Here is a 25,250-nt window from a genome sequence, read left to right on the forward strand (position 1 = left end):
CCAGTCCTCTGTAGGCTGGTAATATATGTTGTTGTTGTTGTTGTTGTTGTTGTTGTTGTGACTGCAGGCTGGTTGGCTGTTCTGGCTGAGATGGCCCAGTCCCCTGTAGGCTGGTAATATATGTTGTTGTTGTTGTTGTTGTTGTTGTTGTTGTTGTTGTAACTGCAGGCTGGTTGGCTGTTCTGGCTGAGATGGCCCAATCCCCCCACGTCATGCAGGCGTCACATGCTGCCCGAGCGCTGGCCAACCTGGACAGAGACGCCGTGCAGGAGAAGTACCAGGACGGAGTGTACGTGTTGCACCCGCAGGGACGCACCAGGTGAGTACCAGGTGTATGTGCTGCACCAGGTGAGTACCAGGTGTATGTGCTGCACCAGGTGAGAACAGGGTATATGAGCACCAGGTGAGAACAGGGTATATGAGCACCAGGTGTGTGTGTTGGACTCTCAGGTGAGCCCAGCAGAACAGGCGGGCCCATAAGCTGCACTGCCACACGCAGTTCTAACTGGGCACCTGGACGTCACTGTATCACCATGGTCTTATGCTGCCACCCAAACCTGGTCGTCACTGTATCACCATCGTCTTATGCTGCCACCCAAACCTGGTCGTCACTGTATCACCATGGTCTTATGCTGCCACCCAAACCTGGTCGTCACTGTATCACCATGGTCTTATGCTGCCACCCAAACCTGGTCGGGAGCAGGTTATGTGCTGAGTTATAGCTCAAATCGTGTTACGCTACCGCCCTCTGGCCAATCCTACTGACTACTGACTACCGACCAATCAATTATCTTGAAAAACAATCGTGTGAGATTCTGTCATATCTTGCAGGTCCAACTCCGCCTCTGCAAACATTTTGGATCTTGTAGGCGCATGTGCACTACTATGCACATGCAAGCCATAAAATATCTGATGACCATTGACTAGACACTAAATTATGACCACCCTAGATTACACTATCGTTCATAAATGCGTAAGTAATCATTTTTTAATATAGGCGGTCTTGTGCATCTCCACAGGGGGCAGCCGTGGCCTACTGGTTAGGGCTTTGAGCTTGTAACCGGAGGGTTGCTGGTTTGATCCCCGACCAGTCCACAGCTGAAGTGCCCTTGAGCAAGACACCTAACCCCTCACTGCTCCCCGAGCGCCGCTGTTGGGCAGGCAGCTCACTGCCCCGGGTTAGTGTGTGTTCACTTCACTGCACGGGATCAAAAAAATATATATACTTATATACTGATACTTCCTATACTTCCTATACTTATATACTGATACTTCCTATACGTTTCATGATTGGCCAAAACAGAGAGTGAGCACAGATCTGAGCTGGGAGCGTAGTTTTACAAATGGATCACATAACTGCCATTATGGGATCACTTCACTTCATACCCCGAGTTAATATGTCTAACTTGCTTCATAGGATACCCCACTGGGCTGCAACTAACTAATTATTTCTGTCAGGCCCACCCTCCTTCCTATGGGCAGCATCCTGTTCTGGGCTCCAATGCATGCTTCACCTCTCCTGCTCAAATCAGACCAGCCAGTAGGCTAACTGGAATAAAACCATGGCAGTCTCTAGGTATGGTGAAGGGTATGTGATGGCAGTCTCTAGGTATGGTGAAGGGTATGTGATGGTTGGAATAAAAGCATGGCAGTCTCTAGGTATGGTGAAGGGTATGTGATGGTCGGACTTGGTGCTAGTCAGGATTAACACTGAACACATTTGTGATTGTTGTTTCCTGTGTTGCCATGTCAACCCCAGTCAGCCGGTGGAGGCTGACGTCCTGTTCGTGCATGGGCTGCTGGGGGCGGCCTTTAAGACCTGGAGGCAGAAGGACCTGGACCAATCAGGAGACGGCTCCAAGGACCTGGACCAATCAGCAGCCGGCTCAGCCCCGAGAGGGCGGGAGGACTACACCGAGTGCTGGCCGAAGGTGGTGTATCTCCCGCCCCTCCTGCTTTCTGATTGGTTCATTATTGTGTCATTCCCAGGCACTTTCCATCTGATTGGTTGTTTGCTCTCCTACAGACATGGCTGGCCAGTGACTGCCCCTCCCTGCGTGTTCTCTCCGTCGAGTACGACACTCACCTGAGTGACTGGAGAGCCAAATGTCCTGCTGAAAACCAGAGGTGACCCCCGACACCCCACACCGACTCCCCACACCGACCTCCGACACCCCACACCGACCTCCGACCCCGACCTCCCGCATCACTAGAGGTTGCTGCAGCTGGTAGTAGGCTGATCTTACTAGATAGATAGATAGATGGATAGATAGATAGATACCAAGGGGAAATTCAATACTAGAGGTCGTTGCAGCTGGCAGTGCTGATCTGATCTCACTAGAGGTTGCTGCAGCTGGCTGGAAGTCATTGTTGACCTGTTATAGTAATTTCCCGCATATAAGCCGCAGGACAGTGTTTAATGCAAGTTAAAAGAAACAAAACCATATTAACACCATATTAACTGCCCCCCTTTATTAATGTCATAGCGGAAGAAATTTTGCAAAATCAATGTATAAGTCGCTGCTAATAGTCGGGAAATTACAGTAGAACTATAGAGCATCCCCTTCTGTGCAGTGTAACATTGGCTGATTCTACATACAGTAGGTCAGCCATTACTTTTACATTCACTGCGCAACGTGCCTGTGTCTTTTCTCCCACTCCACTGTGCCTCTCAAGTCAAGTCATTATGTATTATATATTTCTATAGCACGTTTACAGACGGCTGAGCCGCACCAAAGTGCTTCACAGTAAAAGAGTAAAAAGTGCAGTGAATAAGTAAAAGGCACTTTTCTCCCTTGAGATACTTTCTCAATAATAAACTTGTAGTCGTAACGAAAGGCCTGCTTTGAAAACGTAGCGGAGTAGAGTAGATTACTGACTCAATAGTTTACTTGAGCAAGAGTAGAAGTACAGTTCTGAAAAAGGAACATGGAAAGTTGCCATTCCTGTAAACATAAACTTTTTAAACTCATGTACATAACTACCCACCCCTGGGTATAACATCTGGGCATGAAGATGGGTTGTGTGTGATCAGTGTGTGTGTGTTGTGCAGGAAGTCTCTGGTGTGTGTGTGTGTGTTGTGCTGGACATCTCTGGTGTGTGTGTGTGTGTTGTGCTGGAAGTCTCTGGTGTGTGTGTGTGTGTTGTGCAGGAAGTCTCTGGTGTGTGTGTGTGTGTTGTGCTGGAAGTCGCTGGTGTGTGATCTGTGTGTGTGTGTGTGTGTGTGTTGTGCAGGAAGTCGCTGGCGTATCGGAGTGGGGAGCTGCTGAAGAAGCTGAAGGCGGCGGGTGTTGGAGACAGACCCGTGGTGTGGGTGGCACACAGCATGGGAGGTGAGACAGGTGGCACACAGCATGGGAGGTGAGACAGACCAGTGGTGTGGGTGGCACACAGCATGGGAGGTGAGACAGGCCAGTGGTGTGGGTGGCACACAGCATGGGAGGTGAGACAGGCCAGTGGTGTGGGTGGCACACAGCATGGGAGGTGAGACAGGTGGCACACAGCATGGGAGGTGAGACAGGTGGCACACAGCATGGGTGGTGAGACAGGTGGCACACAGCATGGGAGGTGAGACAGGCCAGTGGTGTGGGTGGCACACAGCATGGGAGGTGAGACAGGCCAGTGGTGTGGGTGGCACACAGCATGGGAGGTGAGACAGGCCAGTGGTGTGGGTGGCACACAGCATGGGAGGTGAGACAGGCCAGTGGTGTGGGTGGCACACAGCATGGGAGGTGAGACAGGTGGCACACAGCATGGGAGGTGAGACAGGCCAGTGGTGTGGGTGGCACACAGCATGGGAGGTGAGACAGGTGGCACACAGCATGGGAGGTGAGACAGGTGGCACACAGCATGGGAGGTGAGACAGGCCAGTAGTGTGGGTGGCACACAGCATGGGAGGTGAGACAGACCAGTAGTGTGGGTGGCACACAGCATGGGAGGTGAGACAGGTGGCACACAGCATGGGAGGTGAGACAGGCCAGTAGTGTGGGTGGCACACAGCATGGGAGGTGAGACAGGTGGCACACAGCATGGGAGGTGAGACAGGTGGCACACAGCATGGGAGGTGAGACAGGCCAGTAGTGTGGGTGGCACACAGCATGGGAGGTGAGACAGGTGGCACACAGCATGGGAGGTGAGACAGGCCAGTAGTGTGGGTGGCACACAGCATGGGAGGTGAGACAGGCCAGTGGTGTGGGTGGCACACAGCATGGGAGGTGAGACAGGTGGCACACAGCATGGGAGGTGAGACAGACCAGTGGTGTGGGAGGCACACAGCATGGGAGGTGAGACAGGTGGCACACAGCATGGGAGGTGAGACAGGTGGCACACAGCATGGGAGGTGAGACAGGCCAGTGGTGTGGGTGGTGAGACAGGCCAGTGGTGTGGGTGGTGAGACAGGCCAGTGGTGTGGGTGGCACACAGCATGGGAGGTGAGACAGGTGGCACACAGCATGAGAGGTGAGACAGACCAGTGGTGTGGGTGGCACACAGCATGGGAGGTGAGACAGGTGGCACACAGCATGAGAGGTGAGACAGACCAGTGGTGTGGGTGGCACACAGCATGGGAGGTGAGACAGGCCAGTGGTGTGGGTGGTGAGACAGGCCAGTGGTGTGGGAGGGGAGGTGAGACAGGCCAGTGGTGTGGGAGGGGAGGTGAGACAGGCCAGTGGTGTGGGAGGTGAGACAGGCCAGTGGTGTTATTGTTTGATCTATGCATGTGTGAGCAGAGCAGCGTTTTTACGAGGTTGTGACTGATGAGGAAGTTTTGCAGCATTGTTAGTGAAGAAGGTGCTCTTAGATGCTTCATGCTTTTGTTTTGTTCTTCAGGTTTGTTGGTGAAGAAGATGCTCCTAGATTGCTCTTAGATGCCTCATCCTTTTGTTTTGTTCTTCAGGGTTGTTGGTGAAGAAGATGCTCCTAGATGCTTCATGCTTTTGTTTTGTTCTTCAGGGTTGTTGGTGAAGAAGATGCTCCTAGACGCCTCCAGGGATCCAGATCTGCAACCCCTCCTGAAGAACACCAAGGGCATCTTGTTCTACAGTGTTCCCCACCACGGCACCTTCATGGCCGAGTACTCCGTCAACGTGCGCTACCTGCTCTTCCCCTCCATAGAAGTGAGAGAACTCTGTAGAGGTACACCTGAACCCTTATCACCTTCAGAATGGAGATTGTGTTATTGAATGACCTTCAGAATGGAGATTGTGTTATTGAATGACCTTCAGAATGGAGATTGTGTTATTGAAGAATGTTTGCCTTTTGGTCACATCCACCAAAGTTCCAGAATCCCAGCCCAGAGCCTGAAACCTGTATGACCATAAAGCCTCTTGATTAATGGTTTGTTTTGATGTTTCTGCCTCACATGGCATCTGTTTCCCCCAGACTCGCCTGCACTTAAAGACTTGAATGAGAATTTCTTGAACATTGCCAAAGAGCGAGAGATCAGAGTCCTGAGCTTCGCAGAGACTCTCCCCACAACCATCGGCCCGATGATCAAGATCCTCGTGGTGCCAGAGCAGGCTGCAGGTCTGTCCCGCTCATCACCTGGGTGACCCGTTTCTAACTCTTTAAATGGACTTTTAGCAAACTCTCTAAAACAACTATGTCTCTGTGTGCACTACTAGTACAGTGTTCAGCTACAGTATGTCTCTGTGTGCACTACTAGTACAGTGTTCAGCTACAGTATGTCTCTGTGTGCACTACTAGTACAGTGTTCAGCTACAGTATGTCTCTGTGTGCACTACTAGTACAGTGTTCAGCTATGTCTCTGTGTGCTCTACTAGTACAGTGTTCAGCTATGTCTCTGTGTGCACTACTAGTACAGTGTTCAGCTATGTGTCTGTGTGCACTACTAGTACAGTGTTCAGCTATGTCTCTGTGTGCACTACTAGTACAGTGTTCAGCTATGTCTCTGTGTGCACTACTAGCACAGTGTTCAGCTACAGTATGTGTCTGTGTGCACTACTAGTACAGTGTTCAGCTACAGTATGTGTCTGTGTGCACTACTAGTACAGTGTTCAGCTACAGTATGTCTCTGTGTGCACTACTAGTACAGTGTTCAGCTATGTCTCTGTGTGCACTACTAGTAAAGTGTTCAGCTACAGTATGTCTCTGTGTGCACTACTAGTACAGTGTTCAGCTACAGTATGTCTCTGTGTGCACTACTAGTACAGTGTTCAGCTACAGTATGTCTCTGTGTGCACTACTAGTACAGTGTTCAGCTACAGTATGTCTCTGTGTGCACTACTAGTACAGTGTTCAGCTACAGTATGTGTCTGTGTGCACTACTAGTACAGTGTTCAGCTATGTCTCTATGTGCACTACTAGTAAAGTGTTCAGCTACAGTATGTCTCTGTGTGCACTACTAGTACAGTGTTCAGCTACAGTATGTGTCTGTGTGCACTACTAGTACAGTGTTCAGCTATGTCTCTGTGTGCACTACTAGTGCAGTGTTCAGCTACAGTATGTGTCTGTGTGCACTACTAGTACAGTGTTCAGCTACAGTATGTGTCTGTGTGCACTACTAGTACAGTGTTCAGCTACAGTATGTGTCTGTGTGCACTACTAGTACAGTGTTCAGCTATGTCTCTGTGTGCACTACTAGTGCAGTGTTCAGCTACAGTATGTGTCTGTGTGCACTACTAGTACAGTGTTCAGCTACAGTATGTGTCTGTGTGCACTACTAGTACAGTGTTCAGCTACAGTATGTCTCTGTGTGCACTAGGGATGTTAACCGGTGACTGTTTGACCGATGGTTGACCGTATCCACGTTAACCGATCAAAGTTTTCGCTAGTCGGTTAAAAAGAAAAAAAAAAGATCTCTAAATTAGGCTATTATAGACAGTGGACTAAGTGCTACTACAGCTAGCCATCTCATTCCAAGATCTTTTTTGTGTGTTAGCAAATTATACCTCACACTCAATTTTTCATAACTCGCCTGCTTGTAGGCTAGGCTACTTAATAAACCAATAAAAACATTTGGCACGAGATGAGCGCTCTGCCTTGGCTGACGCGTCTTCTGCAATCTGGAGGTGCCTCCATTGGTTTGCTCGTGTTGCAGTCTATTAGCCAACTTTCCGCATAAGATGGGCTTAGATTTGGAAATACATTACATATACATTTCAGGAAAGGTCATCAAATGTAACAAATAAGGTAATCATATTTCTTTATTATTGTTAGCACTTCCTCAAACTAAGCTGCGTCTCTTCGGAGCTGTCATTTTCTAATCGGCCATTTCTTTTTCCAATTAGCTTCTAACGCTAGTCAAAAGCCTTTATTTGCAACGCGATCACCTTGTACCCAAACCATTTCGAAACGAAGGAGCCTCCACTTACTTGCAAGCGCCTTGGTTTGCGGGACTCATGATTCGCGCTGTAGGGGACTTTAAAAAAAGTGACGTGAGTGAAAGGACGGCGCCAGGGCTGTGTGTGTGAGCGGGGGACTGAGAGATGCAGAGTTGCGAAATTGCGTGGCTGTTATTTCAAATGGCGTTGCATATTTTAAACGAATCAGTTAACCGGTTTCAACCGGCTAATGAGACTCGGTGGTCGGTCAAGAAAATGTGTAGTTTTCGCCATCCCTAGTGTGCACTACTAGTACAGTGTTCAGCTATGTGTCTGTGTGCACTACTAGTACAGTGTTCAGCTACAGTATGTGTCTGTGTGCACTACTAGTACAGTGTTCAGCTATGTCTCTGTGTGCACTACTAGCACAGTGTTCAGCTATGTGTCTGTGTGCACTACTAGTACAGTGTTCAGCTACAGTATGTCTCTGTGTGCACTACTAGTACAGTGTTCAGCTATGTCTCTGTGTGCACTACTAGTACAGTATTCAGCTACAGTATGTGTCTGTGTGCACTACTAGTACAGTGTTCAGCTATGTCTCTGTGTGCACTACTAGTAAAGTGTTCAGCTACAGTATGTGTCTGTGTGCACTACTAGTACAGTGTTCAGCTACAGTATGTGTCTGTGTGCACTACTAGTACAGTGTTCAGCTATGTCTCTGTGTGCACTACTAGTACAGTGTTCAGCTATGTGTCTGTGTGCACTACTAGCACAGTGTTCAGCTATGTGTCTGTGTGCACTACTAGTACAGTGTTCAGCTACAGTATGTGTCTGTGTGCACTACTAGTACAGTGTTCAGCTACAGTATGTGTCTGTGTGCACTACTAGTACAGTGTTCAGCTACAGTATGTCTCTGTGTGCACTACTAGTACAGTGTTCAGCTATGTGTCTGTGTGCACTACTAGTACAGTGTTCAGCTACAGTATGTCTCTGAGTGCACTACTAGCACAGTGTTCAGCTACAGTATGTCTCTGTGTGCACTACTAGTACAGTATTCAGCTACAGTATGTGTCTGTGTGCACTACTAGTACAGTGTTCAGCTACAGTATGTCTCTGTGTGCACTACTAGTACAGTGTTCAGCTATGTCTCTGTGTGCACTACTAGCACAGTGTTCAGCTACAGTATGTGTCTGTGTGCACTACTAGTACAGTGTTCAGCTACAGTATGTCTCTGTGTGCACTGCTAGTACAGTGTTCAGCTACAGTATGTCTCTGTGTGCACTGCTAGTACAGTGTTCAGCTATGTCTCTGTGTGCACTACTAGTACAGTGTTCAGCTATGTCTCTGTGTGCACTACTAGTACAGTGTTCTGCTATGTGTCTATCAGGCTTGTGCACAATTCCGAATTTTAGAATTCGCCTCCATTCAATTCATTAATTGGAATTGGGATGACAGGAAGTGGAATTTAATTCATGCCAATTCAGGGGATTTCCAGTGACGTCATGTGCAGGGCATAAGCTAACAGCGGAGCTCCGTCTATCTGATCAGTAAAAATCCTCCACATATCCATCCAGCCACATAACAGGAAGAATGTGTTGAATCACACATTCCATTTTGGGAAGGTTACTTTGGAAATGTAATTGATTACTGTTTTAAATTATAAATTGTGTGTTTGTTGCGATCATATCTGACATATTTTGTGAAACTTCATTGTTAAACACTACTCTTAAATTATGTATATTCATTTCTTAGAATTTCATTGAATTTCAATTCTACTTCCCTTAATTCAAAATCGAATTGTAATTCTGCATCCTGTTTTTGACCTCACTTCAAGTTCAATTCAAACTCAAGAATTGAATTGGAATATAGGAGTCATTCTCACTTCAGTTCTGAATTTTGCACAAGCCTGGTCTGGTCTCTATGTGCACTGCTAGTACAGTGTGTTCATCCCCAGTGTTCATCCCAGACCTGACCGCTGTAGCTATGTTGGCTGCAGCCTAGTTTTGATGATGTTTGATGATGCTAATGTTGTGTGTGTGTATGTATGTGTGTGTGTGAATGCAGCTTAATTCCCATATCTGTGTGTGTGTGTGTGTGTGTGTGTGCGCGCATGTGTGTGTGTGTGTGCATGTGTGTGTGTGCGTGTGCGTGTGTGTGTATGCAGCTTAATTCCCATGCCTGTGTGTGCTCCTCTCTCGGCAGATCTGGGCATCGGAGAAATCATCCAAGTGGACGTTGATCATCTGAACATCTGCAAACCAGAGCAGAAGGATTCTTTTCTCTACAAGCGCACTTTACAGTTCATCCAGGACGCACTTGCAATACACAACGCCCAATAAGGATCAACAAGAGTACTCCAGAGGACTCATCACACAATAAGCACACATAGGACACAACAAGGATGCTCAATATGACACAGGACTGCTCACACAATAGGACACACAGAAGTAAGGATGCTCTGGGACTGAATGGAGTGTCCTCTGTGGAGGCCTAGACACGCCCACTAGACAACACAGAAGCCCCCTAAAACCAGATATTTGATTTAGGACCAGCGTGGTACAATACCGCTGTCACAGAAGCCCCCTAAAACCAGACATTTGATTTAGGACCAGCGTGGTACAATACCGCTGATTTAGGACCAGCGTGGTACAATACCGCTGTCACAGAAGCCCCCTAAAACCAGATATTTGATTTAGGACCAGCGTGGTACAATAGCGCTGTCACAGAAGCCCCCTAAAACCAGATATTTGATTTAGGACCAGCGTGGTGCAATACCGCTGGTGCAGTGGTCTGGTGCTGTGGGCTCGCTAGAGTACTGCAGTCTGGTGAGTGTAGAAGACCAGTACCGTATTGCTACGCATGACCGTGTGAGGCCCTCATGATAACATGAGGGCAGCAGGTAGTGTTCACCATGACCCGAATTAATGACCCTAACCCTAGTGTTGACCCTAACCCTAATTAATGACCTGAACCCTAATTAATGACCCTAACCCTAATTAATGACCCTAAACCTAACATTGACCCTAATCTTAGTGTTGACCCTAATCCTAGTGTTGATCAAAACCTTAAGGCTGTAGGTGCTGTGTGTTCCTTTACTAGTACCCTGTGCACTCTGACCCTGTGCACTCTGACCCTGTGCTCTCTGTGCACTCCGACCTCTGACCCTGTGCACTCTGACCCTGTGCACTCTGTGCACTCCGACCTCTCACCCTGTGCACTCTGACCCTGTGCACTTGGTTGTCTTAAGACAGAATCGTATCAGTTTCCAGAGTTTAGTTCCCCCTCATGTTTACAGAAGCAAACTCTGCAGGACATATAGACGTGTGTGTAACTACAGTATGATATATGTCCATATTATGCACATACAGTAGAGGGAGCTCTTTATATGCACATACAGTATAGGGAGCTCTTTATATGGACATACAGTATAGGGAGCTCTTTCTGTGCTCCATCATGTGTGTGTGTAACTATATGCACATACAGTAAAGGGAGCTCTTTATATGGACATACAGTAGAGGGAGCTCTTTATATGCACATACAGTAGAGGGAGCTCTTTATATGCACATACAGTATAGGGAGCTCTTTATATGGACATACAGTATAGGGAGCTCTTTCTGTGCTCCATCATGTGTGTGTGTAACTATATGCACATACAGTAAAGGGAGCTCTTTATATGGACATACAGTAGAGGGAGCTCTTTATATGCACATACAGTATAGGGAGCTCTTTCTGTGCTCCATCATGTGTGTGTGTAACTATATGGACAGTATAGGGAGCTCTTTATATGGACATACAGTATAGGGAGCTCTTCCTGTCTGTGTCGTGTGTGTGTAACTATATGGACATAAGGATAGTGATTTCTGTCTGCATCACACATACTTCCACTGTGTGTTCCATGGCCCTCTGAGCACTTAGTCCATTTATATGAATTCTTAATAGTTTATATTGTTGGTCATTTGCACTTTCCATGCCCAGAGATTCTTGTGCAGAGCTGTTCATTCAGAGTTTTACATGTTTGTTTCCACTGTTAAAAGCATCAACACCAGACTTGAAAACTGCCTTTTGAAATGTTGCCAGAGGCTTGTCCCTCCCCTACCTCAGGAGCACCTCAGTGCGTTCAGCTATTTATTTTATTTTATTCTTTTATGGATGTGTTTGTCATGACAGAGCCTGCAAGCTCATGCTGAAATGAATAAATTGACATATTGCTTCGACCCTACAGGATATGACATCAGTAGGCTGCTACTGATCAGAACGCAGTGTCACACTCATGTATTGCCCTTTGTCTTGAAAAAGAAGTCCTATGGCCTATTTTAATGAAATAGTTACAATAAAGTGGCTTTATTCAATACCTTACTGTATGTGTAATCACAATACTTAAACACTCTAACTACTGTTCCTAGATAATTCTGACTCTTGCTCTCAATCAAGGATCTATGTTTAGTCTCAGGCCAAGCCAAACTTTTTAAATCTGTTGTTCCTTGTTGGTGGAATGCACTACCAGTTCCTACAAGAAAATACCTTAAAAAAACTTCTGAAGACCCAGCTCTTCAGAGAACATCTCCTCTCATAGCACGACTTACAACTAGTCTTGCTGATCCTTGACTTACCACCTAATTGTACCTGTTGAGGTGTCCGCGACCATGGCAACCTAGAGAGGGACAAGAAGGATGTGGTCATTCCCAGCCGCATTCCCCCTCCAGACAACTGCGCTCGGTGATGCACTGATTCCTTTTCATTATTCTTACTGCACTTAACCTTTTTTAAAAATTCCTAGAATTGTTGTTAGAATTGCAGAAAACTTAAAATGTTTACTATACTGTAAGTCGCTTTGGTTAAAAAGCGTCATGTAATGTAATGAAGTCACTTTGAAACAGGGTGTGCTGAACTTTATGGGTGAGATGTACTTTATGAAGGCACGTCTGAATGAATATGACTTCACAACAACTTAATATGAATGAGCTAAATTACTGATAGAGACACTTTTGTAATTCAAAAATATCTGTATGGGTGTGAATGATCGGGTCCTTATGCAAACATGACCTTCTATGCCTTCGGGACCTTGAGCACTCTTGTAGGAACCAATGATATTCGGTCGTTTGTTTTACACGACTCTTTCTCTGCGCACACCGCTGTTTAATCTGGTACTGCGCTACGCTACTGTTTCGCCTGCACTGTGAGTTGGTCATCTGTTGTTTTACTGTTTACAAATGTTTTTGTATGTCTGTAAATGTTTATGGGAAAAAAAGATCACGATTATAATGTTGTTAACATCTGTGCACTGAATTAACCGCGCAGCCACTTGTTTAGCTGACGTTATTGCAGTTGCTTTAGCCTCGTTATGTAGCCCTATCCGAAGGCTCCTGAATATTACGAGATAGCTTTTCCAAACATTTCCTAATTTGTAATATTTTCCCTCCAGGTAATCACACTTTTCAGAGGGAACATCGTGCTGAAAATGGTCAATGTGTTGAAAGGAGTTCTTGTGGAATGGTAACGTTACCTATTCAGAACTGTACGAGACATTGTTGGTTTTCTTAAGATGCTGGATTGCGTCTGAAATCCTGTCTAATGGCGGTTTTATGTGGTCTCACCTTAGCGTTAACTTGAGCGTTATTGCAACCAGCTGCATATTTGATAATATATCGGTATCAGGAAATGTAAAATTGTATTATAGGCCTACATTGCAAGCCTCTGTATGTGACTGAGGGTATTAGCTTGGGTTCGGAGTTCGGTCAAGTTAGACAGAAATTCGCGGTTTACGGTTCAATAGGATCATATTCAAAATGTTATCATTACATACGAGGCAGTTCTATCTAACCGTAGTAGGCTACAGCTACAACCCTGCTTTCATCCGTAAGAACTGTCCCCTAAGAAATGCACCCCTGTGAGCATTCTGCTTTCGGCAGAGCGTCTAGGGACCGTCTGCAAAGTGCAAAAAACGAAAATAGATAAATGTCAATAGCTTCACTTGTATTGATCCTACTGCTTCCAAATTTACCCCACACATCTAAGACCTCCCTATCAACATACTACACTGGCTAATTATGGAAAATCTGTCTCAGCCTAAATAATGTATTTTTATTGTGTAAAAACTTCAATAGCCTCACTGTTATTGTGCTTAGTGCTTCAAAATTCACTCCACAAATCTGGGGCCTCTCTATCAACATATTACACCTGTTGTGAAATATGATATTGGTAATGTTATATCTGTGCAACGTGGGCGTGGGGGTCACTAAATGAATCATAATTAGCCACAAACCCCACGCTGTGCCATTCGCCCTTGTCACACTATAACGTTCTGAAGCGATAATGAGGTTGAGTTTGTAGATATTGTAGATTGTAGTAATATTACTATTTAGCTTATTGCTGTGTATTTCTGAGCACCGACGGAACTAAGAATTGTTTTGTCATTGTTTCCCAAGAGACACAGACATCCATCAGCAGTGGATTACCAAAGTAAAGTGTGATGTTGGGCCGTATTTTGACACTAAGCCGAGATAGCACATCAATCGTTCTCTTACCTGCCTTATATGTGGTGATGGCTGCCCTCTATCCTATAATATGTCCTTTTATACTGATCTTTATCCTATTAACATGTCCTTTTATACTGATCTCTATCCTATAACATGTCCTGTTGTACTGATCTCTATCTTATAACATGTCCTTTTATACTGATCTCTATCCTATAACATGTCCTTTTATACTGATCTCTATCCTATAACATGTCCTTTTATACTGATCTCAGGATCCAATTTCCTTCACTAGCCCACTTAACAACATCCATCGTCATGAACATTAAAAGTGAAGACTCGAGATTTTTTTGTTTAGCCACAAGGATTGTTATTAAAGCAGCTAAGATTGTATGACACTGTAAGTGAATGTAGTGTAACCGCAGGTTTACAACCTCAGCCTCGTTTGCGCGCTGAAAATGTTCAAAATGGCGCTCACTTGACCTAAGCGGATAGCTTCACAGTATTGATCCTACTGCTTCCAAATTTACTCCACACATCTAGGACCCCCTATCAACATACTACACTGGCTAATTATGGAACATCTATCAACATACTACACTGGCTAATTATGGAACATCTATCAACATACTACACTGGCTAATTATGGAACATCTGTCCACATACTACACTGGCTAATTATGGAACATCTATCAACATACTACACTGGCTAATTATGGAAAATCTGTCCACATACTACACTGGCTAATTATGGAAAATCTATCGACATACTACACTGGCTAGTTATGGAAATCTGTCTCAGCCTATTTATAATGTGTTTTTATTGTGTGTGAACTTCAATAGCCTCACTGTTATTGTGCGTAGTGCTTCAAAATTCACTCCATGCATCTAGGACCTCCCTATCAACATGCTACAGCTGCTAGTTATAGAAAAGCGGGCTCCGTTTATTTATTATATAATATTTTATTGTGAAACAACTTCAATACCTTCACTGTTAATATGCCTAGTGCTTCCAAATGTACTTCAAAATCAGGAAATGCGCTGACTGACCTAGCTGTGTATAATATTGTTCACTCTTGTTCCCATAGTGACCCGTCTGTGTATAATATTGTTCACTCTTGTTACCATAGTGACCCGTCTGTGTATAATATTGTTCACTCTTGTTCCCATAGTGACCCATCTGTGTATAATATTGTTCACTCTTGTTCCCTTCTACCATAGTGACCCGTCTGTGTGTAATATTGTTCACTCCTGTTCCCTTCTACCATAGTGACCCGTCTGTGTATAATATTGTTCACTCTTGTTCCCATAGTGACCCGTCTGTGTATAATATTGTTCACTCTTGTTCCCTTCTACCACAGTGACCCGTCTGTGTATAATATTGTTCACTCTTGCTCCCATAGTGACCCGTCTGTGTATAATATTGTTCACGCTTGTTCCCTTCTACCATAGTGACCCGTCTGTGTGTAATATTGTTCACGCTTGTTCCCATAGTGACCCAGCCATGAAGCAGTTCCTCCTGTATCTAGATGAGACGTCAGCGCTCGGGAAGAAGTTCATCATTCAAGATCTGGACGACACCCACGTCTTCATTTTGGCTGAAGTCGTGCAGATTTTACAAGAAAGAGTCGGAGAACTGATGGACCAAAACTCTTTCCCCATCACCCAGAAATAACCCCCCCCCCCCCCCCACCCACACACACACACAGAAATAAACACAACTATACACACACACACACCCACATCATTCAGAAATAAAGACTGCTTTTGTTTAATGGTATGTCTAATGGTCATTCAGAAACACACACCTTGGAAACGCAGGCCAGACTGGAATGAGCACACTAACTCTAACCCTATCCTGGGTATTACCGTAATTACTGTATTACCTGTGCAGTATATAAGCCACATGACACTGCTGGAATGAGCACACTTGTATCCTGGGTATTACCTGTGCAGTATTTAAACCACATGACACTAAGCTCACTCGACTTGTCAAGTCGACTGCAGTCGGGTGCAGTTGACTGCAAACAGAAGCGTAATATGCAGTGCATGCTGGTTAGACGTGTTGTTCGACTTGAATAAAGGTTGTGATCATGTCACAAAAATTTGACCATGTCACGTCACTCAAAACTCGCGGGATGAAAACATATGAAGACGCCTGCAGTCAAATTCTGCATTTGTTTTTGCGCGCCTGCAACTGGCTGGATCCCGCCCCATGACATCAGTTCAAGTATGTGATAGGGCCGTTTGGAAGGAATCTCCCCATGACGATTATGACGGGTCTCGCTCTGCCTCCTTACCAAAGATTCTATAGTGGAGCAAGATGTATCAGCTAATATTGTAGGATCATATGGAGGTAGATTTGTCTCTGTTATTCAATCATAAAAAAGTGTGCTTCAATCAAAAAATATATCTTCAATCAAAAAAACATTCTCTTCTGTCAAAGTAAACACATTCATTCAAAGAAAAAACACCTTTTTTCTTTGATTGAAAATGTTTTTTGTGATAGAAGTGAAAGTTGTTTTGTATAAAGCAGCTTTTTTGATTGAAGTAATGTTTTTTTTGTTTGGGCATCTAAACACCAGAACATAAGTCAGGGATGTAAAAGCCAATTAGGGCAAAGTCTCTCGGCTCCGCAGTACCTAGAGAGCTGCTGCGCCGCTGCACAGCAGAAGCCTTGCCCCGCCTTGCTCCCGCGATAAGTTGAGGCCATGTGATATCGACTGCAGAGTCATAAACACACCCATCTAGACTATCGTGGACAGATTTTTAACCACATGCAGTTCTGCGGATCACAAACTCGCCTATTAAAACAATGAGCACACTTGTATCCTGGGTATTACCTGTGCAGTATATAAACCACATGACACTGCTGTAATGAGCACACTTGTATCCTGGGTATTACCTGTGCAGTATATAAATCACATGACACTGCTGTAATGAGCACACTTGTATCCTGGGTATTACCTGCAGTATATAAATCACATGACACTGCTGTATCCTGGGTATTAACTGTGCAGTATTTAAACCACATGACACTGCTGGATGCATTAAAACAGTAGCTTACCCACAGTAGCCCGGTGGGTAGGCTACAGGATGAGGGGAAGTTCAAGTTTATTGTCATGTACTCATAAAAAGGATGTATAAGTAATGTAATTCCTTGTGCTCAAGTGTCCATTCAACTACAGAAATAAATGAAAGAAAATAAATTTAAAAAAATAGATGCTATACAAGGAGGGATTGGAGAGTGTTATGTTTAGTATATGCAATGCAAAGCTAAGTAAAATGTAACTTTAACTAAGTAACCACGCAGTAGCAAGTGTATAAACCATTCTCCATTGTATCTTCTCTTCTTCTTCACGTCTTCTACACACACCTTGGAACATAAACAGTACACTCATGTACACAGTATGTGTGAGCGCCACCTGGAGGCCCGTGGAACATTAACAACACAACAGGGAGCACCAAGGGACACCCAGGAGCAACAGGGGCAAGGAAAACTCCCTTGTTCAGGAAGAAATCTTGGGCAGATCCACGGCTCAAGGGGCCAACCCAACTGCCTGGGGTCGTGCTAGTAGAGGGAGCATGTAAGTGAGTGTGTGAGGACAAGGGAATCCTAAGGGCAGGTATGTGTGATGTCTTGGGTGGAGTGGCGGTGGCTAAAGAAAGGGGGGGGGGGGGGGGAATAGTGGAGAGTTAAGGGGCAGTGTATGTGTGTAGGGGAAGTGTGCATGTGTGTGTGGGGGGGGGCAGTGTGTTATATGTATGTGGCTTAAGGATGCTGGTAAGGGGGCAGTATGTGTGTTGGGGGGGCAGTGTGCTGTGTGTGGGGGCAGTGGCATACTGATGATTCAGAGGTGGGGGGGGGGGCAGTGTGTTGTATGTATGTGGCTTAAGGATGCTGGTAAGGGGGCAGTATGTGTGTTGGGGGGGCAGTGTGCTGTGTGTGGGGGCAGTGGCATACTGATGATTCAGAGGTGGGGGGGCAGTGTGTTGTATGTATGTGGCTTAAGGATGCTGGTAAGGGGGGCAGTATGTGTGTTGGGGGGGCAGTGTGCTGTGTGTGGGGGCAGTGGCATACTGATGATTCAGAGGTGGGGGGGCAGTGTGTTGTATGTATGTGGCTTAAGGATGCTGGTAAGGGGGGCAGTATGTGTGTTGGGGGGGCAGTGTGCTGTGTGTGGGGGCAGTGGCATACTGATGATTCAGAGGTGGGGGGGGCAGTGTGTTGTATGTATGTGGATTAATAAGGTGCTGGTAAGGGGCAGAGTGTGTGTGTGTGTGTTGGGGGGGGGACCAGTGTGCTGAGTATGTGGGAGTTACTGTAGGTTAAGGTGGGGTAGGAGGGCAGTCAGGTGTGTGTGTGAGAGAGTGAGGAGGAAAAAGGTAATAAATAAATAATAGAGAAAAATTAATAGTACACGCATACACACACCCACACATTCACGCACACACATACACTGACCCCAATGCAGTGGCTACACACACACATTTTAATACTTTTATTTGGATCTCAACACAAGGGAGGAATTACAGATCCAAACAGTAATGGAAATATGCTGCAGGTTTGTGCAAAATGCGACCAAACATGGTACGTACTACTATGTATGGGTAGATATGACATCTTCGTCTCCAAATGGACAAACTACCTAATATAGCAGAGATTGAGCAGTACTTTAAAAGTCTCTTTGCACTTGGTTTGCATAACCCACCCAGTTGTAACCCCCGCAGAGCAAGTTTATGCACATGACCCAGACTTCCAAATACAAGCACAATTAATTAGAGTGCATGAAAATGCACTCTACTGTTATCCCAGTTCTTCTTATTATTCTGATACGGATTTACGGATTTTGTGCGTCTAATTCAGCTTCAACCGTTAAACATAGTAACTTCATTCAAACTGCACTGCGTAGGTCTTACTTATGTGACTTCAGCTAAGTATTTTTCAACTTTGTAACTTTTATACTTTTTGAACTATGAATTAAAAACGATTAAAATGTTCCCCATAGACTTAACATTGCGCCGCTGTGACGCCCCTCTGCTCCCCCTACAGGCCGCTTGCTATTCTCCTTGTGGTCACACGGGCAGTTTGCCGGCTTGCAGTGGGGACACTAATTAAGAGGGATTGCCTTCACCTGGTACGGTGTGGGCATGCAAGCCATCGCCATCCCTTGCATCTCTCTCTCTCCGTACACAGACATATTTTGGACACACGGCACTTCTACTCACTTACATATGACCGACACGCATTCATACACCTATAATTTCATCCCCCTAGACATTCTCTTATCCTAGATTAACCTTAAATCAATATACATTTTTATTGGGAATCGTGTGCCTCTTTTGTGTTGTGCCGTGAGCCGGGCGTAAATAGCCTTGTTTGTAGCGTGTTAAAGTTTTCTTTCATCCCTGCTGAAAAAAACAGCCTGACCAGCTAAAGGTGGTTTGCTGGTTGACCAGCTTGTTAACCAGCTTGTTTGACCACCCTTTGATGGTTAACCAGCTAGACCAGCAAAACTCTTGCGAAAACACACCTTCAGCTGGTTTACCCAGCTTATGATGGTAATTCAGCTGGTTTTGATTGTCGTACCACCTTAAGCTGGTCATTTTAGTTGGTGTTGCTGGTCTACATTGCTGGTTTCTACTGGCCACGCCAGCTTATGTTGGTCATTCTAGAAAACCAGCTTGACCATCTTTGTCAAGCTGGACAGGCTGGTCACCAGCATGACCATCTTAAACCAGCTGTATCCCAAACGACAGGCTGGTCACACCAGCACGACCAGCTTCCTCAGATGGTCACGCCAGCATGTCTAGCTGGTGGCCTAACCAGCTACACCAGCAAAGACCAGTAATAAGAACTGTGTTTTGGGTAAAGACCAGCTAAAACCAGCTAAAACCAGCTACCAGCCTAAGCTGGTTTCTTGCTGGTTTTTTCAGCAGGGATATTTCTTCAGTACGTCAACTGCTGTGCACTGGAAGCAGTTGTTCAGCTTGGTCAATTCATGAGTTTCATCAAGTCCCTTTCCACAGGTGTAGACTAATCAAGCACCATGCAGTCTGCATTGATAATCATGGTGCTTGATTTTATACACCAGTGGAAAGGGACCTGATGAAACCCATGAATAGGCCTTTCCTTTGAGCACTGTTTTGTTGTTTTCCGGTTTTGTTAATTTTCGTATTTTATTGTTTTCACTTATCGTGGAAACAATCCCGGGAAGGAGTTTGTTAAAACTCCTCTGAGGGGCACGTGAGAACGGCTGCACTCATTAGGCAGTGAGCCTCAAGCCTGGCACACTTCAGAAGCGACAGGTGTAGGTCAGCTTAGTAATTAACCACAGGTCTGGAGTGAACGGTGGTCTATGCCAGGGTGAGTAGAAGTTGTTTGTTTATTCACACTGATTAGTTTCGAACGAGAGAGAGCCAAGTGTGTGTATGTTTGTATTGTTCGTCAGAATAGCTGTTGGATTGTAGCCCATTTGGTAACTTTGTCGCCAGCCATGTGTGCCTGCCCAGCTGCTGGATTTCAATTAGCCTACGTTTGGTGGTGGTAGTGTTAACATGAAATCGTTGTGAACAGCAGTAGTGTAAAGAGGTACGTTTGGTTTCGCTTACCTTTGTTGACTAGTAGCTTTAAATTCGATATTGGGGTTGTTTAGCTGATACTGACGAACTCGCCCATTTGCAGATAAGTTGTGAGCTAAACTGTTTTGTTGTCTGCTTGGAGCAGTAGTTAGCTACAGTTAGTCTGTGTCAAGTTTCTCTTTGTCTAGTAGCGTTGTATTTGAAGCTTGTATTGTGGCAGTGCAGTTCCAAATGTAACGTCTGCCTATTTATTATGGTAAGTCAGTTTAACATTTTATGGGTTGCAGATTGACTGGGGACGCCTAGTTTATTCAACTAGCCATAGAGTGTTATTTCTATTACTAACAAGAGAACATCTGTGGGTGTTGGGCCTAATTGTTAATTTGTTGAGAATATTAAAGGAACACATTAAAGGTGTTCATGTAATTGCGGATGCTCTTTCTTGAGCATAAGCATGTTTGTTGCTTATTGTGACCTGTTCCCCTCTTTTGTCTTCCCAGTGTCCAAGGGCCCGGGTGTTGGGACGATTTAGAGATGGGACGTGGTCAAAGAGTTCTTTTTTTAAAAAAAAAAATGTATTAATGATTTTGTGTTGATGTTTCACTAGCTTTCCTGGGTGGAAACCTTTTGGGTAAGGAGGTGTGATGCCCCTCTGCTTCCCCGACAGGCCGCTTGCTATTCTCCGTTGTGGCCACACGGGCAGTTTGCCGTCTTGCAGTGGCGAGACTAAATAAGAGGGATTGCCCTCACCTGGTACCGGTGTGGGCATATAAGCCATCGCGCTCTCTCTCTCTCTGTCTCTCCCCGTACACAGACATATTTTGGACACACCGCGCTGCATACCACTTCTACTCACTTACATATGACCGACAAGCATTCATACACCTATAATTTCATCCCCCTAGACATTCTCTTTATCCTAGATTAACCTTAAATAAATATACATTTTTATTAGGAGTCTGTGTGCCTCTTTTGGGTTGTGCCATGAGCCGGGCGTAACAGCCGCCATGTTGGATTTCAACAACCAGCTACTTCACTGGCATGGTAAGCTAGTCCGTGGCTAACTAGCACCTATGACTAGCATTAGCTGCGCAGCCTCATAGAGTGAGTGAGTCTGAGGCGAACCAAAGCCCATTTGGGCTAACTGACATGGCTAAGGAAACAGACACTAACAGGACTGCAGGGTTCATACTATATTGCCCCTGGCTGCAGCAATGAAATGAATAGGGCTGTACTTTCGACACAACAGGGTCGTTTATGAGGGTTAATTCCGAAAGACTGAAACCTGAGTTCAGAGCTATAATTTAGCACACATAACCAGTTCCCAATTAGTTTTGGTTGGCAGCATGACACCAAGGTGATAGAGCCACGCTAAGCAGCGCCACAAGGGTCTTGGAAATGAATTATTAGAGTGCATGCAAATGTTCAATTATTATAGTGCATCCAAAACTGTTTCAAAATAATAGTCCTCACTATAATTCACTAAATCATTTAACCATTTAAACTACTCAACTATTTAACTGTTCAGCCATAGACCTCTGAAGTTCGCCTACAAAAAGGATCCAAAGCTGCCATCTTTGCCCATATAAGGAGATCCGGGAGTTAATTGAAGCTAACTGCCTATGGCAAGTTGCATGGTAAGTTAGCTCTGGGGTAGCAAAGATCAAAGTGTGCCGTCTTCACCTACCGAAGATCACAGTATCCACTAGACGGCAGTGGACAAAACTGTGTAGTGAAAAACGTCTGCATTTCCAATGTCATCATCCCCGCAAGAGTTTAACAGGTGCGATAATTTAAAATCCCCATGTTATTTTCCCATAGAAAAAATCTCAAGATACCGGATCTCCTTATTTGGGCAAAGATGGGGGCTTTTTTGTAGGCGATCTTCAGAGGTCTATTCCAACTGCCAGTTGTCATCAACTATGACTCCCGCCAACCACTTCCTCTTCCCACAACTGTTTCAAAATAAAAGTCCTCAGTACCATAATTCACTATTAAATCATTTAACCATTTAAACTACTCAACTATTTAACTGTTTGCTATTCCCAGTTACAACTGCCAGTTGTCATCAACTATGACTCCCACCAGCTGTTTCCTCTGCCAACAAATGTTTCAAAATGAAAGTCCTCATTATAATTCCCTATTATATCATTTAACCTTTCAAAACTATCCGACTAATTAACTGTTCAGCCATTCCAACTGTCAGTTGTCATCAACTATGACTCCCGCCAACCACTTCCTCTTCCCACAACTGTTTCAAAATAAAAGTCCTCAGTACCATAATTCCCTATTAAATAATTTAACCATTTAAACTACTCAACTAATTAACTGTTCAGACATTCCAACTGTCATTTTTGTCATCAACTTTTGACTCCTGCCAACCGTTTCCTCTGCCCACAACTGTTTCGAAATAAAAGTCCTCAGTACCATAATTCCTTATTAAATAATTTAACCATTTAAACTACAACTTATCAAATCTTCAGCCATTTTAACGGCAAGTTGTCATCAAATATGACTCCTGCCATCTGTTCCCTCTCCCCACAACTGTTTCAAAATAAGTCATCAGTACCATAATTCCCTATTTAATCATCAACTATTTAAAGGAAAACTATGCAGGATTGGCGATTTCATCGCCGGTTTCGCTTTTGCTCGTTTTATGCTTGCATATTTCTCTGCAGAGCTTCCCCTACAGCTTTAGTGTGTATATTTTACGAAACTCCTCAATCGGTCAGTCTGCCGTGCCTTTTCATGAGACTTTACATGACACTTCCTGGAGTAGAGCATGGGTGTGTGCCTGAGGGCTACTGAAATTGCAAGCGTGGTTCTACCGCTACAGACCACTAGGGCGGCCGAAAAAAACATCCTTCGACCGGTAAAGACTCAAAACCTTGCATAGTTTACCTTTAAACTATGCAACTATTTAACTCTTTAGCCATTCAAAATTACAGTTGTCATCAACTATGACTCCTGCCAAGTTTTTTCTCTCTCTCACCTCTATCTTTATGCTTTGATCATATTTGAAACAATACAGTGTTTAGCAAAATGTTACTCCACAACATTGGCATTTTCATGCACTCGTAATTCCCTGGAACTGCATTTCTAGTTTACAATGAAAACCAAGATCTGTGATCGTCTCAGTGAGTGCCTGATATTTTAACATTTTGGAGTTAAAACAAGTGTCCATGTATATCTCAAAACAGCATCCAATTTCAATAATTGTCACTGTTCTATTGTTTTCATTTATGATAGTGATGTCTGGGGTGTTTGGGATATTGTTCAGTCAGTGTCAGATTATTGTAACTATTTCCCACATTTAGCCAGTCCGTTTGTACAGCACTGTGTTTGTACACCTTAAGGCTGGCTTACATTGCACGATTTTGGTCTGTTTTAACAGTTGCCGACTACTTTTCCAAAATCGGGCGGAAATTTTACCAGTTGTACTAGAATCTCGCCGCGCTCCCGTCATCTAAATCGTTTAGTGTAAGGTGCCAATCTTAGCGGTTTTAAGTCCGTCGGAGTCAGTCTTTTTCTAGTTTTGCCGTTACGACAATATCAAACATGTTTGATATTATCGTAAGTCTTTTCAGTCGTGGCTCATGCAAATAGTGACGTGAACATTAAAAACCAATAGTGACCTCGGTCGACGAACACGAAAACGGAAGGGGCAAAATAGGCGACAGCTGTAGCCTGTATGATTATTTGTTATTTCATTTCTTATAATTTATTAGTCGGCTATTCTACGTGACAGAACAACTCTATATCTGTTAGTGATGTCACACTATCAAACAATGCTGCAGAAACGCGAAAAAGTTACTTTGATATGAGTAGTCTATCATGTGAGTTCCTGTTGATGATGACGTATAGCCTAGTGCACGATGGAAATAATTTGAAGGAATCTAGCAGCAGTCTTGTAAATAGTGACCACAGTCTTTGCAAAATCCTAATCTGAGACTGGCCTGTGACTAGTCTGTGACTAAAAACTCAATGAATTGTCTTTAGATGTGAGAGGGTCTGAGACTGTAGTCTTTCAAAAATCTTTTCTGGCAAAGTCTGGCAATGTAAGGTAGGCTTTAGTTGTTACTTCATGCACTTCCTTAATGCTGTCTGAAACTAGGTCCACCAGTCGGTCATGCCTAGCAATGTATAGTCCTTTGTAAAAGCTACAGCCATTAAGGACGTGCACACACACACACACACATACATAAACACAGGCGCACACACACACACACACATACACTGACCCCTACTGTGGCAGCACTGTGATGGCTACATACACAGACACACACACACAGACACACACACATACAGACACAGAGACACAGACACAGACACACACACACAGACCCAGAGACACAGAGACACAGACACACACACAGTCCCCTACTGTGGCAGTACTGCGGTGGCTATACACACACACACACACACACACACACACACACACTCACAGACACACACACATACACACATACATACAGTATCCACACATACACACACAGACACACACCCTCACAAACACACATAGAGAAAAAAAATAAGAGAGAAGAAAAGTGCAATCTTATGGGGATTTCTTAGGACGGTTCAGCATCCTGATGACTTGAGGGTAGAAACTGTCCTTGTATCTGCTGGTACAGGTCCTTAGACCTGAAGGCAGGAGGGTGAAAAGATGGCGGCTGGGTCAAACACTATGCGCTTGGCCTTTCTCCTGCAGCGCTGACTGTACATGTCCTGGATGGATGGCAACTCCGTCCTTATCACGCGCTGTGCTGATCTGACACGCTTTTCAATCCTGGGCAGTGCTGTTACCATACCATGTTGTAATGCCACCAGTCAGAATACTCTATTGTACAGCGGTAGAAGTTGGTCAATATTTTGTGGTCCTTGCCAAATTTCCGCAGACGTCGCAGAAAGAAGAGCC

General features: G+C 44.8%; 2 protein-coding genes across 4 annotated transcripts in view; both read left to right on the plus strand.

Annotated features, from left to right (window-relative positions):
* serac1 (serine active site containing 1) overlaps positions 1 to 11,631 on the plus strand; it is a 27,528-nt gene extending 15,897 nt beyond the window's left edge. For all 3 annotated transcript variants that reach the window (XM_062550966.1, XM_062550964.1, XM_062550965.1), the window contains exons 11-17: positions 169 to 319; positions 1,760 to 1,931; positions 2,027 to 2,127; positions 3,235 to 3,332; positions 4,951 to 5,133; positions 5,380 to 5,523; positions 9,483 to 11,631. In XM_062550966.1, the coding sequence (XP_062406950.1) occupies positions 169 to 319; positions 1,760 to 1,931; positions 2,027 to 2,127; positions 3,235 to 3,332; positions 4,951 to 5,133; positions 5,380 to 5,523; positions 9,483 to 9,619 (986 nt within the window). In that variant the 3' untranslated portion in view covers positions 9,620 to 11,631. The remainder of the gene's footprint in view (positions 1 to 168; positions 320 to 1,759; positions 1,932 to 2,026; positions 2,128 to 3,234; positions 3,333 to 4,950; positions 5,134 to 5,379; positions 5,524 to 9,482) is intronic.
* Positions 11,632 to 12,343: 712 nt separating this feature from the next.
* Positions 12,344 to 15,719, plus strand: gtf2h5 (general transcription factor IIH, polypeptide 5). Its single transcript, XM_062550714.1, has 3 exons — positions 12,344 to 12,456; positions 12,703 to 12,773; positions 15,248 to 15,719. The coding sequence occupies exons 2-3, from the start codon at positions 12,739 to 12,741 to the stop codon at positions 15,426 to 15,428; spliced, it is 216 nt and encodes a 71-aa protein (XP_062406698.1). The 5' UTR covers positions 12,344 to 12,456; positions 12,703 to 12,738; the 3' UTR covers positions 15,429 to 15,719.
* The last annotated feature ends 9,531 nt before the right edge of the window (positions 15,720 to 25,250 follow it).

The sequence above is a fragment of the Sardina pilchardus genome, chromosome 12 (genome assembly GCF_963854185.1).
Source record: "Sardina pilchardus chromosome 12, fSarPil1.1, whole genome shotgun sequence".
NCBI classification, from domain to species: domain Eukaryota; kingdom Metazoa; phylum Chordata; class Actinopteri; order Clupeiformes; family Clupeidae; genus Sardina; species Sardina pilchardus.

What these genes read in the sequence shown, in the direction of transcription:
- gtf2h5 (XM_062550714.1), top strand. Translation starts at nt 12,739, where the DNA reads ATGGTCAATGTGTTGAAAGGAGTTCTTGTGGAATG. An exon ending in AAAGGAGTTCTTGTGGAATG is followed by an intron (nt 12,774 to 15,247) that starts GTAACGTTACCT and finishes TTGTTCCCATAG; the next exon opens with TGACCCAGCCATGAAGCAGT.